At 38.9% G+C, this 23,627-nt stretch overlaps 1 protein-coding gene across 1 annotated transcript in view; it reads left to right on the top strand.

Moving 5' to 3' along the window:
- The window catches only part of LOC150084551 (potassium voltage-gated channel subfamily KQT member 1-like), a 475,214-nt gene that overhangs the window by 188,170 nt on the left and 263,417 nt on the right, over positions 1–23,627 (top strand). Inside the window, exons 9-10 of the mRNA XM_090376281.1 lie at positions 3,335–3,445; positions 15,048–15,143. Coding sequence (XP_090232407.1) covers positions 3,335–3,445; positions 15,048–15,143 — 207 coding nt within the window. The remainder of the gene's footprint in view (positions 1–3,334; positions 3,446–15,047; positions 15,144–23,627) is intronic.

The raw sequence follows: 23,627 nt of genomic DNA, 5'->3' as shown, positions 1-23,627 counted from the left end.
AGATCAAAATTGAGAGTAGGAGTGTGCTATAGGCCTAATGACTCTGATGAGTATAATAAGGAACTGTACAGGGAAATAGAGTGGGCCAGTAAATCAGAGAGTCTTATAATGGGAGATTTTAATTTCCCAGATATTGACTGGAATTTGGGGGCTGGTTACTCACACACTAGCAGGGCTTTTGTGGATTTATTGGATGATTGTTTTCTACATCAGCATGTTCGGGAGGCAACTAGAGGGAGTAATACTCTTGATTTGATTATCAGCAGTGATTCTTCATGCATTAAGAATCTGCAGATAAAGGAACCACTAGGTGGCAGTGATCACAGTGTGCTGAAGTGGGATTTACTCAAAGAGGTAACTACCATTAGGGGTAAAGGGAAGGGTTATTGCTTCCATAAAGGCGACTACGATGGACTGAGACAGTATTTAAATTCAATACAGTGGGACCAACTGATGATGTTACCAACAGCAAATTCAAAATGGGAAGCATTCAAAGAACTTATCTTGGAAGCTACTAGGCTTTACATACCAACTAAGAAATATTGTTCAAGGTTTAGGCCAAAATGGATGTCAGATGAACTAATGAGGCATATGGCAGAGAAGAAAAATGCATGGGATACTTACAAATTAACACATGACACAGAAGCCTATGATAGATACAAGTTGATATGCAACCAAGTTACAAAGGAGGTTAGGCAGGCAAAGGCAGATTACGAGAAATCCTTGGCAAGGGATGCAAAGAAAAACAGCAAAGAGTTCTTTACTTATGGGGGATGAATCAGATTGGTCCACTTGATATTGATGGGTCAACTGTTGATGATCCTGCTCAGGTAGCTAACAAACTAAATGAATATTTTGCATCGACATTCACACATGAGGAGTTATTCAGCAAGGGGAATGCCAGAGGTGTATTCAACTCTAGCAGTAAGCTACAGAATCTTGAAATAACTGGGAGTAAAGTGGAGGAGAAACTGTTGAAGATAAACACAAGAAAGGCACCCGGGGTGAATGGGATCTATCCAGTTATATTAAAGGAGAGCAAAGGAAGTAAGCAAACCCTTAGCCATAATTATGAGAGCTTCCTTGGACTCAGGGGAGGTACCCATAGACGGGAAATGTGCAAATGTGACCCCAATTCACAAAGGAGGATCAAAGGCTGACACAAGTAATTATAGACCTGTGAGCTTAACTTCTGTTCCCGGAAAATTAATGGAGGCACTGGTTGAAGAAGCACTGCAGGATCATTTAGACAAGACTTCAGTTATAGCTCAGACACAGCATGGTTTTGTTAAGGGGAAGTCTTGCCTGACCAACTTGATTGGATATTATGATGCAGTCACAAAAGAACTGGATGCAGGGAATAACTTTGATATTATATACTTGGATCTTAGAAAGGCTTTTGATACTGTTGCACATGGAAGACTGCTACACAAATTGGAGCAGTGTGACATTGGAGGCAAATTGCTGCTATGGATAAAGGGATGGTTGAGGGGGAGAAGACAGAGAGTGGTAATCAATGGACACTGCTCATCGTGGACTAATGTTATTAGTGGAGTCCCTCAGGGCTCAGTGTTGGGTCCATTATTGTTTTCTGTATTTATAAATGATATTGATGATGGTATATCAAGCTTAATGTCCAAGTTTGCTGATGATACAAAGGTTGGCAGGGTTGTCAAGGACACTACTGACACTATGCTGCTGCTGCAACAGGATCTGGAAAGGTTGAGCAGATCGGCTGAGAGGTGGCAAATGAAGTTTAACATTGACAAATGTAAAGTACTACACATGGGAAACAGCAACCCCAGAGCAACGTATCAACTCTGTGGTACAACACTGACAGTGGTAGAGAATGAAAAGGGACTTGGGGTTGGTTGTGTGCAGGCAGATATGAAGTTCTCTGAGCAGTGCAGACGGGCTGCAAGAGTAGCTCATGGAGTATTGTCAATGATATACAGGAATTTTTCCAGCAGGGATAAGGAGGTGATTATTCCATTGTATAAGGCAATGGTCAGGCCACACCTAGAGTACTGTATACAGGTGTGGAGGCCTCATTTCAAGAAGGATGTAGAGCTGCTGGAACGAGTACAGAGAAGGGCAACAAGATTAGTGAATGGAACAAAGGGGTGCTCTTACGAAGAAAGGCTTAAGTTTTGCAAATTACAGTGTCTGGAGACTAGGCACCAGCGAGGTGATCTGATAGAGGTGTATAAAGCCTTGAATGGTTTAAGCATGCTCAATGCTGATGGGATTCTTCCTCTAGCTCAGAAAAATCACCTGAGAGGGTATAAATTCAAATTGAGGAAAGACAGATGTAGGATAGATGTGAGGAAATTTGCCTTTAGCCAGCTGGTGGTTGGTTGGTGGAACAGACTTCCATCCCTTGTGGTGGAGGTTGATAGCCTAAATAAGTTTAAGGCTCAGCTGGACAGGTATTTGGAACGAACAGAGGGGTGAAGTGGAAGTGGGTTTTTTTTTTTTTTTTTTGTTCGGCTGATGCTGCATAAGCTTGCTTTCTTGCATGAAATGCCTCTACTAATGCTAATGCTAATATGGCTAATGATAATAATAAACAGATGGCATCACAAAAGGCTAAGCTTTTCATTTGAAATCTGAGACAGCATTGTAACAGTTGCTTAAAGGGCTAACTACTGGACTCTGCAATTGTGGAACATTTGCAATCAAACCTTGATTCAAAATGTATGCTGACTTTTGAAAAATGTATTGAGTCTAAGTGAACAGCCAAGAAATGTAGAAAAGCAAATCTTCTAATTAAACATATAGAAAATATTATGTATTGGGCAACATGTTGAGCTATGTAGGCAAACACCCCTTTAATACTGATGTGTTTGTCTTGCACATCTTAATAGTAAAAGTTGCAGTTATATTTCAATTAAGGCATTGAAATAATTCAAAATCACATGCATCTTTAAATTAAATTTGCACCTTTAAGGATGCTGTGGCCCCTCCGAGGACTAGAGCCAAAAATAAACCATACAGTTTTCAAATTATTTCATCACCTTCATTGAAATATAATCTTTATTATTATTTAAAAAAAAAATCCAGTATTTTTAAATAATTTTTTATCTTTATTATTTCAAAATACAAATTCAAAAATAAAGAACTTAAACAATACATAGTACTGACATTTAAAGTATTTTGATTTTATGTAAAGTATCTTCAATTTAAGGTGAACTGAAAATTAACTACATATTTCATAAATACATTTTAACTTTAGAAAATATAAAAAATTTGAAATCTGGATATTTTTCATATTCAGATAATTGTTTTATATTCAAAGGATAGTATAATTATCAAAAACACTCTTATTCCTCAGATAACAGTCACTACAATTGGCTATGGAGATACTGTGCCTAAAACGTGGATGGGAAAAATTGTAGCATCCTGTTTTTCAGTATTTGCCATATCTTTTTTTGCATTGCCTGCAGTAAGTATCTTTTCATGTTTTAATTATTTATTGCATGTATTTAAATATAAAAATTCTTAAAAATAACATATGTATGAGTGTGCATATTTATATATACAGTGGATTCCGGTTATTTGGGTTAATTGGAGCAGCCGTTTATTTGGGGAAAATCTTAAAAAACAATACCCAATCGAGAAAATAGCCAGGGTTTACTTCACTTATTTGGGACAACATGCCGTTTAATCAGGGCAGGAAACCACAGCACTGGAGATTACCTTACAATTGTCTTCGACCATAGCACGTGGTTCTGTCGGATTTCTGGAGGTCACAACCATAAAACAATAAAAACAATTAGCAGTCACCTGTTTATTGGGCTTTTCTGTTAGTGCAATCTATCATAAACAGATAGTAAACTCGATCTTATTGAATTTGCGATAATACTGGCAGCTGGAATTCTGTGGGTTATTACGATGAAATGTGTTTACACTTCCATGGAATCTTCATTCATATAAAAAAATTAATTTTCAGAATCTTCTCTTCATTCCTATTTTTAAAGCTTTGTAACTTGTTACTCCATTCTCACTTGCATGTATTGTGTTACTTGCAATTTGTATGTGCCGAGTTCTTTGTTATTGATTGCTTATCTTTTTACTGTTTTAAATTTTAATCCCTACCCACAAATGTCAGTGAACAGAAATATCAACTAGTTAGTATGTACATATTACAGTACGTATTAATTATTCCGATTTTCACGTATCATTTAATTTTTTAATTGATAAGATAATAAAGGGTAAATTTGTGCTTAATATATCTTTACTTTTATAGCCTGTGGATAATATTCCTCCTATTTTCGCTAATTAGAATCGCTATTTAATAGAATTAAAATTCAATTCACAAACGTGATCACAATGACTAGCGCTTACTACACATCGTATAGTGAACGGTACTTTACTATGGTGACTCCATCATAACATGATTTGATTGTACAGTGAACCAATTGTAAAGTGGGGGTCCATTGTATTTTTAACTTTTTTTATGTGAAACTTCGGATAAATGGGGCAGCCGCTTAATCGGGCCAAAATGTACTAGTCCTGATGTGTCCCAAATAATGGGAATTGACTGTATATGTACATACCACAGAAAAGACTTATCTTGACATAAACAAGTATATGTGATTTACAAAAACTCTCATTGCTAAGTTGCCCAAGTACCACTATTCTTTTAAGCAACTAAACAATGAGCGGTTGCATTAATCACATGTGTATTTAATAATACTCTTTTACCAATTGTATTACCTGCTAAATACAGCTGGCAGGCTACAAACAATCCAAGGTTCACTAGTTATATTTACTGCAGTCTGAAATGATATTTGTGCACTCTGCTATTCTGACATGTGCTGAGAAAATAAAATAGTAGGAATTTTGCAACACTGGAACTTCTACTGGCACCGACAAAGCCAGTACTATGACATTGATACCTGATGGATACGTGACCAACTAGACTGTGGCCATTGCGACTACTTTGCTTCCACTGCCCATACTACCACATTTCATTAGACAATACATCCACTCTATTCTCTCTCAATTATCCTAACATTACATTTGCTTGATTACTACATGGATTGCAGCTGGTGCCAAATGATTTGACTTTCACAGATAAATCACCGTGAAAGGCCATAAAGAGAAAAGAACAAATTAAGTAGGTAAGTATAAATTAATTTTATAATATTAAATGCATTTTTTTTAACTGTTATGTTTTAGTTAACTGAAATAATGAATACAGTTTCCCCTCCTTTTCGTAAGAACATCAAAGCCAAATCAGAATATTTGAGGGGGAGGGATTAGTGTCACAAATGAGTTTTGACTAAATGAAGCATCAGCTGTAAGACAAATCAGTTCAATGACAGTAGACTCCTCATAGGAGCTGAATGCTGATTGCTTTGGGAGCGTGCAACTCAATTCTCATAATTTTATCTGAGAGGACAGAAAGTGCTTTTGCATAAGATATAATTAGAGGTGAAATATTCAGAAGACTGTTCCAAATTAGGACTGAGATATAAGACAAATGCAGACAAATACAATCTTTTGTTTAAAATGTTTTTAAAATCAATTTCTAAATCTTTCTCAAGTTGAGGATTGATATCAGTAAGGTTGTTTTTTCCATCAATAAATTAGATTAAATTAGTATTTGGTAATGATAGATTTGTGTGCGTGTGTGCGCGTGCGTGCGCACTGTAAAACAGAATCTATAACTCTTTTTTTTTTTTTTCTTTCTTTTTTTTTTCTTTTTTCTTTTTTTTTTTCTTTCTTTTTTTTTTTCTTTTTTCTTTTTTTTTTTCTTGTAATAATAGCACTAGACAAATTCTTAAAGTTATTCAAATTCATAAAGTGCACTCCATAAGGTGGAGTGCCATCCTGCTGATGTAGTATATTAGTTATCTTTCAATATGTATTTAATTATTAATTCCTGCTAAAAAAAGACTCACTAATAATGAGAATATGAAAAATATTAGTGTTTTTAACTGCTAGCATCACAACTTTTTTATGCAGTTATAATTGTTTCATAAAAGGCAAGTTTACTGCTGGCTTAGTATACACTATAATATATTGGTGCCCCCTCTACAAATATTGTATACTGTGCCAGAAGTCTTCCCCCATGGATGCATATTGGCTCAGACATACCAGTATAAATTTCATAAATCCATAACCTATACTGGTTTCTAATATGGCCAAAACAGCCTTCTTTCAGAAGAAATGGAGGTAAATTCCAGTTGATACCTTTCAGAAGTTGGTAGAATGCATACCCATTAGTGTTAACTGTCATACTAGACAAAAATAGTCCTATTGTGAATGTTAGGTGTTACAGACTTTCAGTGTGTAATTTGGATACCACATCAGTATCCTTCCTGTGCATGCAGTTGCAACACATCTCAATCACCTTGAATCCACTGTAGTAAATACTATTAGGAATTTTTCTAGCAGGGATAAGGAGGTGATTACTCCCTTGTATAAGGCAATGGTCAGGCCACACCTAGAGTACTGTATACAGGTCTGGAGGCCTCATTTCAAGAAGGATGTAGAGCTGCTGGAACGAGTACAGAGAAGGGCAACAAGATTAGTGAATGGAACAAAGGGGTGCTCTTACAAAAAAGGCTTAAGTTTTGCAAATTACAGTGTATGGAGACTAGGCACCAGCGAGGTGATCTGATAGAGATGTAGAAAGCCTTGAATGGTTTGAGCATGCTCAATGCTGATGGGATTCTTCCTCTTGCTCAGAATAATCACCTGAGAGGGCATAAATTCAAATTGAGGAAAGACAGATGTAGGATAGATGTGCGGAAGTTTGCCTTTAGCCAGCGGGTGGTTGGTTGGTGGAACAGACTTCCACCCCTTGTCGTGGAAGTTGATAGCCTGAATAAGTTTAAAGCTCAGCTGGACAGGTATTTCGAACGAACAGAGGGGTGAAATGGAAGTGGGTTTTTTTTTTTTTTTTTGGCTGATGCTGCATAAGCTTGCTTTCTTGCATCAAATGCCTCTACTAATGCTAATGCTATTCAAAGGTGAACGACTGCAGGTGATACATTAATGGGGGCAAAAAAAAAGGTCTGGATGGCCTGACAAACTCTCAACAAACCATAAACTGGCAGTTTTGTGTGTCATTTGTGGAAACACAGATGACATATGAGGAGCAGGTCAAAAAAGCCACAGGAACATCCCTCAGTTTGTCAGGCCATCCAACTATCCAAAATAGAGCTGCATAGCCTTATGTTCAGTGGTAGGGTAGGTAACTGCACATAAGCTAATTATCACAAACACCAATGCACAATGGTATCATCCCAATGTTCATGGACTTCTGTCAGATAAATTAGATTAGGGTATGCGACCAAAACAGCCTTCTTGCAAAAGGAATGGAGGAAAATTCCAGTTGACACCTTCCAAAAGCTGATAGAATGCATACCCATTAGTGTTAACTGTCATACAGGCCAAAATAGTCTTGTTGTGAATGTTAGGCATTTGAATTAAAAGCTGCTTCTGCTGCATACTTTTTGTCATATAGTGTGCAGGATAAGTCAAAAGTAGTTTCACAGTATTCTAAGTCTCTAACTGTGTAATGTATTTTGAACTTGGAATGTTTTATTTACTTTTTTTATTTTGAATTTGTTAAAACTTACCAAGCACTGAATAAAAGCTGTGGTCTTCAGGCTTTTATTGGAGTTTAGTTGTTGTTATTGCAGTAGTTGGAATACACATAACGTAAAAAACAAAATGGCAACTTTCATTGGATGGGATGAGGTGGTCTGATTCCATGGCCAGCATGGTCCCTGGCCCTCACACTATTTCTAGAAAATTTAACACATTATAGAACAGGATCGGAGTTGCTACTGATTATGTAACTTAGACCAAGTTTGGCAGGAAATTGGCTTCCTTTGAATAAATGATGCATGTGGTAGTCATGGTCACATTGTGATTGTGATGTTACTGTTATCAATAAAAACTTGAAGACCATGCATTTCATCCAGCTTGATATATTTTGTAAGTTCAAAATACAGTAGGCCCTCGATTTAATGGACTTTGGATTTAACGGACAAAAATTTTTGTCCTAAAGGAAAAATTTAGAACCTATTTATATCTGATAGCATCGCACATAAGACAGTACAATGTGTGATGCTATCAGCAGATGTGCTGAAAATTCCTTCTAATGAAATAAAGGCTGTTTTACTGCTAGATAATGCACCTGCTCACCCTTAATGCTGAGAAGTCAGTTAGCAGGGATGGGAGAATTAAATGTGTTTTTCTGCCTCCTAACACTACTTCACTGATACAGCCCATGGATCAAGGTAATCATGGCATGTAAAAGGTTGTATAAGAAGAAGTTTTTGGAAGAGGTGATGGTTATTTTGGAAGAAACAGAAGATGCAGAAGAAGATACAAGAGGCACCACGACACTGCAAAATTTACATGCATACAACATCAGATCTGCTATCTTCAACTTAGCAGCTATGTGGAAAGATATGAAGATTACTACCTTGGCCAATGCTTCGAAGAAGTTGTATGACGTAGAATCTGAAATGGACTTTGAGGGAGTTGAGGCATCTAATTTTCAGGACACTCTTCTGAGGGCCAGCAACAAAAATGCAACTGAGAACGATGTGGAACAGTGGCTCGAAAATGATGAAGCTGTTCCGGGCTATCAAATTTTTTCTGAGGGAGAGATTGCGGAAAATGTTCTTCATGGAGAACAAGAGGATGATGATGACAAAGAATCAGTTGCACCTCATCCTAAATTGTCTGTTATAAGACAGCATATGGATGACATCATACATTATATTGAATCATCATCAGACCTTGATGTGCTTCCTTATTATGAACATTTTAAAGAATTTCAATCTACAATAATAAGGAAGCTTTGAAAGAAGAGACAAATTGATGAATTCAAGGACGAGAACTTCTGAATTGCAAGCTACTGGTAGAAACATCCTAAACAGATGAAACCAGTTAATAATGCAAGGCACGTTATCTCCACTCGTGCATACACGGAGTGAAAGTCTGTTTATGGACCTATCTCTCTCTCTCTCCCCTCCCCCCCCTCTCTGCTTGCTTGAATAATAATTTTTTTGAATTTTTCTTTTAAATGTTTCACCAACATTTGAAAATTCAAGCATAGCTTTTCAATCCATTTATAACATTCTCCAATGCAATGCATCCATTTGACATGGGAGGCATGGCCATGCCAACTGGATTCACTTTGCAGTGTTCAGTTACTTTGGTATGATATTAGCATTGTAAAAACAAAAATGAGTCTAGGAGTTAGTTATAGGTCCAATGACTGTAATGTAATGGGCAATTGTACATACAAATAAAGTGGGCCAGTAAATTATATTGTCTTATATGGGAGATTTTAACATTCCAGATTATTAATTGGAACTTATAGGTTAGTCATTTGCACAGTAGCAAGGCTTTTGTGGATTTATTGGATGACTGGTTTAATTGTTAATTACCAACCAAATTTAATGGTTGCTAACCAACCAAATTGGCATTTGTCATTTACACTCTTACATACGAATTTTTTAAAAGTGGGGTTTGCCAGAAGTTTATCATATTCTAAATCTAGAAATCATATTCTAGAAAGCTAAATCATTTTGCAATAACCAAGAGAAAAGTGGAAGAGAAATTGTTGAAGCTAAACGCAAAAAAAAAATCCACCCCAGATGGATGGGATCTATCCAATTATATTAAGAGAGAGACAGGGCAGAAAAGGAGATAAGCTTACCTTTAGCCTTTAATATGAGAGTATCCTTGGATTCAGGGGAGGTCCCTATGAATTGGAGATGTGTGAATGTATGTCCAATTTGCGAAGAGAGATCAAAGTGTGATATAAGTATAATTACAGACCTGTGAGCTTGACTTCTTTATCAGAAAAAATAATGGAGTTGCCCATTAAAGAAGTAATGGAGAACCACCTAGACAGGATTGAAAGTTATACTGCAGTCACAGCATGGATTTGTTAAGGATGAATATTGTCTGACCAATGTGATAGGCATAGTAACAATGGAACTGGATGCAAAAACAAATTTGATATCATATACTTTAATTTCAGAAAAGCTTTTCTCAATGTTCCACATAAAAGGCTGCTGTCCATATTGGAGCAATGTGGCGTTAATGGTAAGTTACTGCTATGAATACAGGTATGGTTGATGGGAGAAGAGAGCATGTTTAGTAATCGGCACTGCTCTTCTTGGAGAAATGCTGTTAGCAGAATCCAACAGATGCTGGGCCCATTGTTCTATATTTATTAATGATATTGATGAAGGCATATCAGGCTTAATGTCTAAGTTTGCAGATAATGTGAAGGAAGGGTAATTAATGATAGTAACAAAGGTATACTACTGCTACAATTTTTTTCAGTATGGTCTATGCTTGTTAACAGGAGAGATAATTTCTACAGGGATAGGATACACTTAAATAGAAAGAGTGCAAGAATATTTGACGATGCTATCGAGACAGTGTTAGGTGGGTCAGAAAACTGCTAGCTTGGAGGGGGTTCACAGACTAACAGATTAATAGTAGCTGCAGGCAGAAGTGAAAGTGATTCTTGCACTGCTTCTATTGGAATGAGTAGCAGCCTGGAAAACAAGGTGCTGGGGATTTCAAAGACTGCTGGGAGTCATGAAGTAAATACATGGGCTTTGTTAGGGTAACTCAGAGTAAGCACAGGTGCATGTATACTTGCATGTACACCAATGCTGAGAGTATAGTAAAAAAAATTATGAATTTGAGGTGCTGGTCAAGACATCAAAGGCAGATATTGTTGGGTTATCAGAGAAGTAGTGTCACAGATATAAGGAATGCAGAATTAGAATTTGGGGAGTAAAATGTGTACAGAAAGGATAGAAAAGGAGGAGGAGTCATGCTGTGTTAGTTAAGAAATCTAAGGAAGGGCATCCAGTTGACATGGGTGGACAGTGCAATGTTGAGTTAGTTTGGTGTGACATAAGCACTGGGAAAAGGAAAATGAGAGTAGGAGTGTGTTATAGGCCTAATGACTCTGATGGGTACAATGAACATTTGTGCAGAGAAATAGTGGGCCAGTAAATCAGAATGTCTTATAATGGGGGATTTTAACTTTCCAGATATTGACTGGAACTTGTGGATTGGTCACTTGCACGCTAGAAAGACTTTTGTGGATTATTGGAGGATTGTTTTCTACAGCAACATATTCAAATGACAACCAGAGTGGGTAATACTCTTGATCTGATTACAGCAGTGATTATTCATGCATTAAGAAGCTGCAGATAAAGGAACCACTATGTGACAGTGATCACGGTGTACTGATGTGGATTTACTCGAAGATGTAACTACCATCAGGGGTAAAGGGAAGGGTTTTTTCTTTCGTGAAGATGATTATAGTGGTCTCACACAGCTTTTAAATTCTGTACAGTGGGACATGATGTTACCAACAGCAAATTCTAAATGAGAAGAATTTAAGGAATTAATCTTGGAAGTTACTAGGCTTTCTGTTCCAACTAAGAAATACTGTTCGAGGTTTAGGCCAAAATGGATGTCAGATGAACTAATGAGACTCGTGGCAGAGAAGAAAAATGCATGGGATGCATATAAAGGCTATAGTGGGCTCAGACAGTTTCAGGAGACACAGATGCCTATGGTAGATATAAAATAGTCTGTAATGAAGTCACAAAGGAGGTTAGGCAAGCAAAGGCAGATTACGAGAAATATTTGGCAAAGGATGCAAAGAAAAACAGTAAAGATTTCTTTACTTATGTAACCTCTATGAAATCAAGTTGGTCCACTTGATATCAAGGGTTCAATTGTTGATTATTCTGCCTCAGGGAGCTGACAAACTGAATGAGTGTTTTGCATCTACATTCACATATGAGGAATTCTGCAGGGGAGTGGAAGCATGAGCTTATCAAACTCTAACAGGGAATTAAATGATTTTGTAATAACTGAGAGCAAAATGGAGGAGAAATTGTTTAAGTTAAACATAAGGCAGGCACCAGGGGTAGATGGGTTCTCATGGCTAAGGGCCATGATTATGAAGACATCTTGGACTAAGTAGAGGTCCCCATGGACTAATGATGTGCAAATCTATTCCCAATTCACAAAGCGAGATCGAAAGGTGACACGACTAATTACAGACCTGTCAGTTTAACTTCTGTTCTGGGGAAAATAATTGAGTCACTGGTTAAAGAAGCACTGCAAGATCATGTAGACAAGATTGCAATTATAGTTCAAACACAGCATGGGTTTGTTAGGTGGAAGTCTTGTCTGCGCAATTTGATCGGATAATATGATGTGGTCACAAAGGAACTGGATGCAAAAAATAATTTTGATATCATATACTTGGATTTGCTTTTGATACTGTTGCATGGAAGACTACTGTACAAGTTGGAGCAGTATGGCATTAAAGGCAAGTTGCTGCAATGGATAAAAGGATGGTTGAGTGGGAGAAGATAGAGTGGTAATCAATGGACGCTGCTCTTCGTGGACTTATGTTATTAGTGGAGTCCCCCAAGGGTCTGTGTTGGAACCATTGTTGTTTACTGTATTTATCATTGATATTGATGAAGGTGTATCAGGCTTAATGTCCAAGTTTGCAAACGATACTAAGATTGGCAGTGTTGTTAATGACAATAAGGATGGTATGCTACTGCAACAGGATCTAGAAAAATTGAGCATATGGACTTGAGAAGTGGGAACTGAAGTTTAATATTGACAAATGCCAAGTACTGCATATGGGTAGCAGTAACCCTAGAGTAACATACTAACTATGCGGTACTATATTCAGGGTAGTGGAGAATGAAAAATACCTGGGAATAATTGTGCAGTCAGGTATGAAGTTTTCTGAGTAGTGCAGACAGACTGCAAGAGTAGTTCATGGTATCTTGTCAATGATATATAAGAACTTTTGCTAGCAGGGATAAGTAGGTGATTATCCCCTTGTATAAGGCAATGGTCTGGCTGCACCTTGAGTACTGCTTACAGGTCTGGAGGCCTCATTTTAGGAAAGATGTAGAGCTGCTAGAATGAGTACAGAGAAGGGCAACAAGATTATTGAGTGAAACAAAGGTTTACTGTTTCCAAGAAAGGCTTAAGTTCTGCAAATTTCAGCATCTGGAGACTAGGCATCTGCAAAGTGATCTGATTGAGGTGTATAAGACTTTGTATGGTTTGACAAGCTCAGTGCTGACGGAATTCTTCCTCTTGCTGAGATTCTGCACCTAAGGGGACATAAATTCAAATTGAGGAAAGAGAGTTGTAGAATGGATGTGCAGAAATTTGCCTTTAGCCAAGGGATGGTGGATTGCTGGAACAATCTTCCATCTGCCATTGTGGAAGTTGACAGCTTAAATAAATTCAAAACTGAGCTGGACAAACTTTGAGTGAATGGATGGGTGAAATTAGGTAGGTTTTTTTTTTAATTTTTGGCTGATGCTGTATAAGCTTGCTCTTTTTGCATCGTATGCCTCTGCCAACGCTAATGTTAAGATCTAGAAAAATTAAGCAGATAGCTGAGAAATGACAATTGAAGTTTAACACTGACAAATGTAAAGTACTGCCATGGGTAGCAGCAATCCTAGATAAATGCACTAACTTTATGATACCACACTTATGATAGTATAAATTAAAAGGACTTGGTGGTAATTGTGCAGTCAGATATGAAGTTCTCTGAACAGTGCAGACAGGCTGCCAGCACATATCGTGGGTTTTTTTTAGGAATCTTTCCAATAGGGAATAAGGTAGTGATTATCCTGTTATATAAGGCAATGGTTGGACCACATCTGGACGTCTCATTTCTGGAAGGATGTGTAGAGAAGTGCAACAAGATTAGTGAGATGATCAAAAGGGTGCTCTTACCAGGAAAAGCTTCAGCTCTGCAAATTGCAGCATCTGAAGACTAGGCACCTGCATGGAAATCTGACTGACATGTTTATGGCTTTGAATGGATTGGTAAACTCAGTGCTGATGGAATTCTTCCCCTTTCTCAGACTACACACATAACGGGGCTTATATTCAAATTGTGGAAGAATGGTTGCAGGTTAGATATGCAGAAGTTTGCATTCAGCCAGTGGGTAGTTGATTGTCAGAAAAAAAAACTTCCATGTGGTGTTGTAGAAGTGAGTAGTTTTGAATAAATTGAAGTAAGGACTAGACAAACTGTTAAAGGGGATGGACAGATGATATTGTAAGTGTTTCTTTCTTTCTTTTTTTCTTTTTGGCTGATGCTATATAAGCTTAATCTCTACTAATACTAAGATTCCATTTTGTTTATTGAGGAAGCATTTTAGCATTACATGTGACTACATGGTGCATAAGTTCCCATTGTAAAGTAATGCCTCAATAAATGCCAAGGCACCATAAATTTCGGTAATTGGCAGAGTATCACGTGAAGATTTAAAATTTTTGTGGACAGGTTTCCAGTACTTGTCAGTATCAATAATGATTAAGCAGTAGGTGTTTGTTAATATCAGTTTTATCAAATTAAGTGTAACAAGCTGTCAGAAGCTAACATGAAAGAAGAAGAAAGAATTGATGTATATTGGTCCTTGGTTGGGGTACTAAATGCTGAAGAAAATTTTATTTGTAACCAATTATCTACGTCATGCTTGAAATTCTGACTATTCCTTATGATAATGCTTAGTATGAGAGGGTATTCAGCCAGGTAAAAAAAAAAAAAAAAGTTCAAATCTCTTTGTGATGATACTTTTGCAAATGCTCTTGACAGCCAAGTCTAGGTAGCAGGGTCATTGCTATAAACAAAACCTTGACTTAACATTTCCAAAGAGTCTGCAACTGTATATTTCTTGAAACAACCATAATCAGTTGGTGATGTATAATAGACAATCTAAGCAGAAATCTACATGCAGAAAAATTCTAAGTTAATATTTGAAAGAATAACTGTACTGATAAACAATCCAATTGCTGTGTTTTAATGTGTAAAATGTGTTTCCAGTTAAATTTAAGTTCAAAGTGTGGTTTTTAAAACAATCTATTACTTTCCTCCTGCTTACAGTGATGCATATATTAATTATTTAATTTGTAGTATGAAATTTTAATAGGTATTTACAATTTTTTTAATAATTTACACTTAATATCACCAAAAGGGAATCCTAGGTTCTGGGTTTGCATTGAAAGTGCAACAGAAACAAAGACAAAAACATTTTAATCGCCAGATTCCTGCTGCAGCAACCTTAATTCAGGTAAATTAGTTACATTTCTTATGGCTTTGAGTAATGTTTTATTAAAAACAAATGTGAATTGGAAAAATTTTTTTTTTTTCATTTATTCTTTGATTATTTATTATTCTTTGCTCTATGTTTCTCCTTACTAAAAGTATCTGAGCATGCTAACATCAGTTTTCTTGATGTTTCTCTTAGTTACTTTTTCAAATCACATTTTATATGCAGATTAATTGATTTAAGCTGGAAAAGAGTTAATACCTAAATCCTGTGAAGTGGGAGAGAGAGAGAGAACGAGAGAGAGAAAAAATAGAGTATCTTACCAGTGGTTGTATGTTATAAGTAGTCATAACAGTAGTCCGAGATATTTCCCTGTATTATGAAATTAAGTATGACAGATGATGCAAGGAAGCAAGCTTGTAATGCAGCATCGGTCAAAAAAAAAAAACTGCCTGCCCATCTGTCCATCCCCTCTAAATAATATGTCTAATTTTTCCTTAAATTTATTCAAACTACCCACTTGCACAGTACTAGATGCTTATTTATTCCAATAATCAATTACTCTCTGGCTGAAAGTAAGAGCCTAACTTAAAGTCAGTAACTTTAGGTTTTTGTTTGTGTTATCCAAGAAAGAATTAGAGTACAATCATTAAGTTTATTGAATCCATTTAAGGCCTTAAACACTTTGGTCAGGTCATCCTGCAGGTGCCAGGTTTCCAAGTGCTGCAGTTTGCACAACTGAATCCTTTTGTGATAAGACTATCTCTTTGTGTTTTTGACTAATCTGCTTGCTCTTCTCTGCATCCATTCCAAGATATCCACATATCTCTTAAAATGAGGCTTCAAGACTTGTATACAATATTCACTATGTGGCTTAACCATCGCCCTATACACTGGGATAATCACCTTCTTGTTCCTGTTAACAAAGTTCCTGCATATCATTTAACCCCATGAGCTCTTCTAGCAGCCTGTCTGCACACTGCTCAGATAATATGTCAGACTATAAAATTACCTCAGGTCTCTTTTGCTCTTCACCACCTCAAATGTATGATATTCTGGAATTACTGCTGCACATATGCCACTTGTATTGAAATCGAGATACAAATTACCATCAATAATCTCCTACAAAAATTTAACTCTTTACATGATAGGCTGAAATGCACTTTAGATTTGGTGTTGGGCCCGTTGTTCTCTTCTGATATACCTTCATCAATGATATTGATGAAGGTATATCAGGCTTAATGTCCAACTTTTCAGATGATGCAAAGGTTGTCAGGGTGGTTAATGGCAGTAATGATGGTAGGCTACTGAAACAGGATCTAGAAGTGTTAGACAGATAAGCTGAGAAATGCCTATTGAAGTTTAACTTGACAAATGCAAAGTACTGCATGTGGGTAGGAGTAATTCCAGGGTAACATGGCAACCGTGTGGTACTACACTCAGGGCAGTGAAAAATGAAAAAGACTTGGGGTAATTGTTCAGTCAAAAATGAAGTTCTCTGAGCAATGCAGACAGGTTGCCAGGACAGCTCATGGAGTTTTGTCTATGATATACAAGAACTCTGCGAGCAGGGACAAAGAACTGATTGTATAACCATTGTATAAAGCAATGGTTAGGCCACACCTTGAGTACTGTATACAGTCTGGCAGCCTTATTTTAGGAAGGAGGTAGAGCTGCTGGAATGAATGCCGAGAATTGCAACAAGATTGTTGAAGGGAAGGGAAGGAAAGATGCCAAGAAAGTGACAGCTTATTAGGAGGAACACAGTCATCTGAAGCTTGAGAGCACTGAAAACAAATGAATCTCGATTAAATAAGAACTTTACAGATATGCCAACGTGGGAAAATCGTGGAAAAACCTAAACAAAAGGATTATCTTAATATCAGAACATAATTACCCCTCCACCAGTAGATAACAGGGGGATAAAAATTACAAAACATCAAGTTTTTTACTGTGCAAAATTCTTTCTTCTTCTTTGGTCCTTAGCTGGCGGTTGGCCACGCAACCAGTATGCTGCTGTAGGTGCCGCAGGGTTTCGGACTTGCTCTGTGGTGTTCTTCCATGCTTTACAATCCATGGCATCAGTCCTGGCCTGATTAAGGTCGAGACGTCGGCTCTTCAGGTCATTTTCCACTTGCTTGGCCCACGTTTTCCTAGGCGCGGTCCGTTGAATGCTCCATTGGGTGGGTCGTTGTCTCCAAAGGAGTGTGGATGGTATTCTATTTGCGCCCATTCTACATACATGGCCGAACCATCTAAGCCTTTGCTTCTGGATTTGGTCGGCGATGGTTGGTTGCTGTTGGCATCTGGCGCGGATGGTATCATTAGTGATGTGGTCGCGAAGTGAGATGCCCAGGATCTGCCGCAGGCATCGCATTTGGAATACCACAAGTTTGTTTAAATCTAGCTTGAGACAAATCATGTTTCCGATCCGTAAAGGAGAATGGGCAGGATCAAAGTCCGGAAGAGTCTGATTTTAGTCTTTGAGGAAATGTTGATCCTCTTCCACAGACACCATTTGAGCGAGGCGAATGCAGTGGCCGCCTGTCCAATTCTGCTGTGGATCTCCACGGTGGGTGCAACTTTCTTCTCCTGGACCAGCGACCCAAGGTATTTAAAAGTCCTGCACTTGCTCGATCTGGACACCTTCGAGATAGATGATGGCTTGCGACCCATCTGTTGTCAGGGCCTTTGTCTTATCAGCATTGATCTTCAACCCGTATGGCTGGGCAATGTCGTAGAGGATATCCATGGCTTCAGCGTCGTTTCCAGCAAAGATAGCACTATCGTCGGCAAACATCAAGTCAGTCACATAGTGATCCTTGCCATATTGTATACCCCATCTGTTGCTGAATGCTTGCCTCATAATGGCGTCGATCACGATGTTAAAAAGCAACAGGGAGGCCACGTCCCCTTGGCGGACTCCAGTTTGGATGGTAAATTCCTCAGATAAATCGTTCTGGATGTGCACCTGGCTGGTTAAACCATTGTATGCAGTTTGGAGGAGTGTGATGACTTTTCGAGGTACATGTTCGACTTCTAGCAATTTCCATAAGGCGGGCCGGTGGACACAGTCGAAAGCAGACTTAAAGTCAATAAAAACAATGACGGTTCGCTGTCCCCCACCGGATCCTCTCCTCCATCAGTTGACGGATGGTGAAGATTTGATCACAGCATCCTCGCCCGGGTCTAAATCCCGCCTGTTCTTCTCGACTGGTTTGCTCGCGATGTTTTTGCAGCCTTGACTGAATGATCTTCATAAGGACCTTTCCGATGATGGAAAGGAGACTGATGCCACGGTAGTTCTTGCAATCCCAATTATCACCTTTCTTGTGGATTGGCACGATAATGGCTTTCCTCCATGTTAGCGGAATTTGTTCAGTGCGCCAGATGGTTTTGAGGAGTGAGTGTAGTCGGCGAAGCAGTACATCTCCCCCGGCTTTGATCGCTTCTGTGGTGACTTGGTCCACTCCTGATGCCCTGCCATTCTTTAGGGATTGTGTGGCTGCTTTCACTTCTTCTACTGTAGGCTCGACATCGACCATGGAGACCTCAGGGGGATCGATCGGTGGTGCGGCTGCTGGTGGTCCCTGAGGTGGGTCGTGATTATACAATGCTTTAAAGAATTCACTCCACCGCTGCAGGCATTCGGACGGTGATCGCACGAAGGTCCCATCAGCATTCTTGATGTTGTCACTAGTCAATTTGGTCTTTCCACTCAGGCATCTGAGGGTGCGGTAGAGAGTGCGGTACTCATGCTTGGATGCCGCCTCTTCAAGATCGTCTGCCACTTGGTTCCAGTATGCCTCTCTCTCCGCTTTCATCCTCTGTCGGACTTCTCGGTTTAACTGCCGGTACCGTTCAAAGTTGACCAATTTTGCCTGTTTCTGTTTGTCCATGAGGTCAAGGCACTCATCTGATATCCATGGTTGTGTTCGGCGTCGGGCAGGTGGGCATAGGGGCTTGGCACATTCCAGGATGGCATCAGAGATCTGCTTTTCTTCTTCATTTATATCCTCGGACACAGCCAGTGTCTCAAAGCAGTTGGATAGGGCGATCTGATATGCCTGTTTGTTGGCAGCATTCATTAGTTGCCTCCAGTCCAGCTTGGCTGACTGAGATGACCTTCGCCTGGATGAGGTAGTGATCAGATCTGCAATCAGGTCCCCTCATGGCACGGACGTCCATGAGTGATGAGCGAAATCGGGCATTGATCAAAATGTAGTCCAGGATTGCTGAGTCCTTGCCAGATGGATTTCGCTATGTAAGTTGATGTTTTTGAGGGTGCTGGAAATGGCTGGTTCCGATGATCAGGTTGTTAGATGCGGCAAAGGACAACAGGCGTAGTCTGTTGTCGTTGATCTTCCCATGACCAAACTTGCCCATTGTTGTTTCCCAACCAGATCTGTCCACGCCAATGTGGGCATTAAAGTCATCTGCGAGGATGATCACTTCTGTCTGTGGAATTGAATCCAGCATATGTTGGAGCTGGTTGTAAAAATCATTCTTGGTCGGGTCCAGGCTGGTCTCAGTTGGTGCATAGGCGGAGATGATATGTGTCTTGATGGTGCCCTTGACAGTAAGGACTGCCAGGCGGTCCGATATTGGTTGGAAAGCGACCACACTACTGGTGGCCTGAACATCGACCATAAAGCCCACTCCTGCTTCTCTTTTCTCACCACCAGAGTAGAATAGCGTAATCGCTTTGCTAGGTGCTGGTGGTTGGATGATCATCGTTCCAGACCCGGTGAGCCTTAGTTCGGATAATGCCGCGATTGATATCTTGCACCCAAGTAGTTCTTGGGCGATGATTTCCTTTTGTCCAACATGGTGCCCAGTTCGAACATTCCATTCGCCAATATTAATTGCCCTTTTCGGCGTAGTTGTGCAAAATTAATGAAGAACAAAAAATCTTCAGGCTGTGCAAACATAGTGATGGAACTAATTAAATATGAACCACCAAGTCTTTTTGATCTGATAGCACAGCTGATTAGCAGATGTATACAGATAAGGAAAACTCCAAATGAATGGAAAGTAAGTTATATTTCATCTATATATATAAAAAAGGAAATATGCTGGATCTGGGAACTATAGAGGCTTAAGTGTTAATTGCAATATGTCCAGACTAATACTCTAAACTACTTCAGTTAAAATTACTGGAGGAAGTAAAAGATAAGTGAAGAACAAAATGGGTTTAGGTCAGGTCACTCTTGTGTGAGCAATTTGTTTGTTCTACAACAGCTAGTGGAGAAAAGAAAAGCAAAGAATATAGATACCTTCTTTGCCTTTAGAAAAAGCTTATGACTCCATTCCAAGAAAGGAATTATGGAAGCCCTTCAAAATATGTCAGTTGATTTGGAGCTTGTGAAATTGTTTAGGGAAGAATTGTATGATAACAACATGGTATATATTAAAGTTTGAAAACCTTAAACATTTATTGTTTAATGTTTTCTTGGAATGTGCTTTACAAGAATGGAAAAGAAGCTGTTAAAGAATGGGAGTACCAATTAACCACAGATATCTTTGGAATATAAATTTTGTTAACAATCAGGTTATCATTGCACAAGAAAGCTTATGATTTAGAATACATGTTGAGAAAATTGCATCTTACATATGACCAATTGTGCCTCAATATCAATTTTAGCATTTTAGCATTAGCATTAGCATTAGCATATGATGCAAGAAAGCAAGCTTATTCAGCATCAGCCAAAAAAAAAAAAAAAAAAAAAACACACCACTCCCATTTCACCCCTCCGTTCGTTCGAAATACCTGTCCAGTTGAGCTTTAAATTTGTTTAGGCTATCAACTTCAACAACAAGTGATGGAAGTCGGTTCCACCAACCAACCACCCGCTGGCCAAAGGCAAATTTCCGCACATCTATCCGACATCCGTCCTTCCTCAATTTGAATTTATGCCCTCTGAGGTGATTATTCTGAGAAAGATGAAGAATCCCATTGGCATTGAGCATGCTCAAACCATTCAAAGCCTTATACACCTCTATCAGATCACCTCGCCGGTGCCTAGTCTCCAGACTCTGTAATTTGCAAAACTTAAGCCTTTCTTCGTAAGAGCAACCCTTTGTTCCATTTACTAATCTTGTTGCCCTTCTCTGTACCCGTTCCAGCAGCTCTACATCCTTCTTGAAATGAGGCCTCCAGACCTGTATACAGTACTCAAGATGTGGCCTTACCATTGCCTTATACAAGGGAATAATCACCTCCTTATCCCTGCTAGAAAAATTCCTGTATATCATTGACAAGACACCATGCGCTACTCTTGCAGCTCGTCTGCACTGCTCAGAGAACTTCATATCTGCCTGCACAATTACCCCCAGGTCCTTTTCATTCTCCACCACTGTCAGTGTAGTACCGCAGAGTTGATACGTTGCTCTGGGGTTACTGTTTCCCATATGCAGCACTTTACATTTGTCGATGTTAAACCTCATTTGCCACCTCTCAGCCCATCTGTTCAACCTTTCCAGATCCTGTTGCAGCAGCATAGCGTCAGTATTGTCCTTAACGACCCTGCCAACCTTTGTATCATCTGCAAACTTGGACATTAAACTTGATATCCCATCATCAATATCATTCATAAACACCGAAAACAACAACGGACCCAACACTGAACCTTGAGGAACTCCACTAATAACATTAGTCCACGTTGAGCAGTGTCCATTGATTACCACTCTCTGTCTTCTGCCACTCAACCATCCCCTTATCCATAGCAGCAATTTGCCTCCAATGCCACACTGCTCCAATTTGTGCAGCAGTCTTCCATGTGCAACAGTATCAAAAGCCTTTCTAAGATCCAAATATATAATATCAAAGTTATTCCCTGCATCCAGTTCTTTTGTGACTACATCATAGTATCCAATCAAATTGGTCAGGCAAGACCTGCCCTTAACAAAACCATGCTGCGTCTGAGCTATAACTGAATTCTTGTCTAGATGATCCTGCAGTGCTTCTTTAACCAGTGCCTCCATTAATTTACCTGGAACAGAAGTTAAACTAACAGGTCTATAATTACTTGTGTCAGCCTTTGATCCTCCTTTGTGAATTGGGGTTACATTTGCACATCTCCAGTCTATGGGCACCTCCCCTGAGTCCAAAGAAGCTCTCATAATTATGGCTAGGGGTTTGCATACTTCCTTTGCTGCCTCCTTTAATATAACTGGATAGATCCCATCCACCCCAGGTGCCTTTTTTATGTTTATCCTCAACAATCTCTCCTCCACTTTCCTCTCAGTTATTACAAAATCATCCAGCTCACTGCCAATGTTTACTTTACCTACATCATTCTCCTTCCTGAATAACTTCTCATGCGTGAATGTAGATGCAAAATACTCGTTTAGATTGTTAGCCACCTGAGCAGGATCCTCAACTGTTGAACCATCAATATCCAGTGGACCAATCTGATTCATCCCTTTCCTTTTCGAGTTCAAGTATGTAAAAAACTCTTTTCTGTTTTTCTTTGCATCCTTTGCCAAGGATTTTTCATAGTCTGCCTTTGCCTGCCTAATCTCCTTTGTGACTTGGTTACAGACCAACTTATATCTATCATAGGCTTCCATGTCACCCATTAATTTGTATGTATCCCATGCATTTTTCTTCTCTGCCACATGTCTCATTAGTTCATCTGACAACCATTTAGGCCTAAACCTTGAACAATATTTCTTAGTTGGTATGTAAAGCCTGGTAGCCTCCAAGATTAGTTCCTTGAATGCTTCCCATTTTGAGTTTGCTGTTGGTAACATCATCAGTTGGTCCCACTGTATAGAATTTAAATACTGTCTCAGACCATCATAGTCGCCTTTACGAAAACAAAAACCCTTCCCTTTACCTCTGATGGTAGTTATCTCCTTGAGTAAATCCCACTTCAACACACTGTGATCACTGCCACCTAGTGGTTCATTTATCTGCAGGTTCTTAATGCATGAAGAATCACTACTGATAATCAGATCAAGAGTATTGCTCCCTCTTGTTGCCTCACGAACATGCTGATGTAGAAAACAATCATCCAATAAATCCACAAAAGCCTTGCTAGTGTGCGAGTGACCAACCCACAAATTCCAGTCAATATCTGGGAAATTAAAGTCCCCCATTATAAGACTCTCAGATTTACTGGCCCACTCTATTTCCCTGTACAATATCTTATTATACTCATCAGAGTCTTTAGGCCTATAGCACACTCCTACTCTCAATTTTGATTTCCCTATGCTTATGTCGCACCAAACTGACTCGACACTGCCCTGTCCATCGATGTCGACTGGCTTCACTTCCTTGGACTTTATGTGTTTCTTAATTAATAGCATAACCCCTCCTCCCCTCCTGTCCTGTCTATCCTTTCTATACACATTGTATTCCCCAAATTCCAGTTCCGCATTACTTATATCTGTGTGACACCACGTCTCTGATATCCCAACAATATCTGCCTTTGATGTTTTGAGCAATACCTCAAATTCATCAAATTTATTTACCAAACTCCTAGCATTGGTGTACACGCA

Source organism: Mastigoproctus giganteus, chromosome 6, assembly GCF_048544385.1.
Source record: "Mastigoproctus giganteus isolate SK-2022 chromosome 6, ASM4854438v1, whole genome shotgun sequence".
NCBI classification, from domain to species: Eukaryota; Metazoa; Arthropoda; class Arachnida; order Uropygi; family Thelyphonidae; genus Mastigoproctus; species Mastigoproctus giganteus.
The sequence above is the reverse complement of the archived record's forward strand: the minus strand, read 5'-3'. Positions and strand labels throughout refer to the sequence as shown.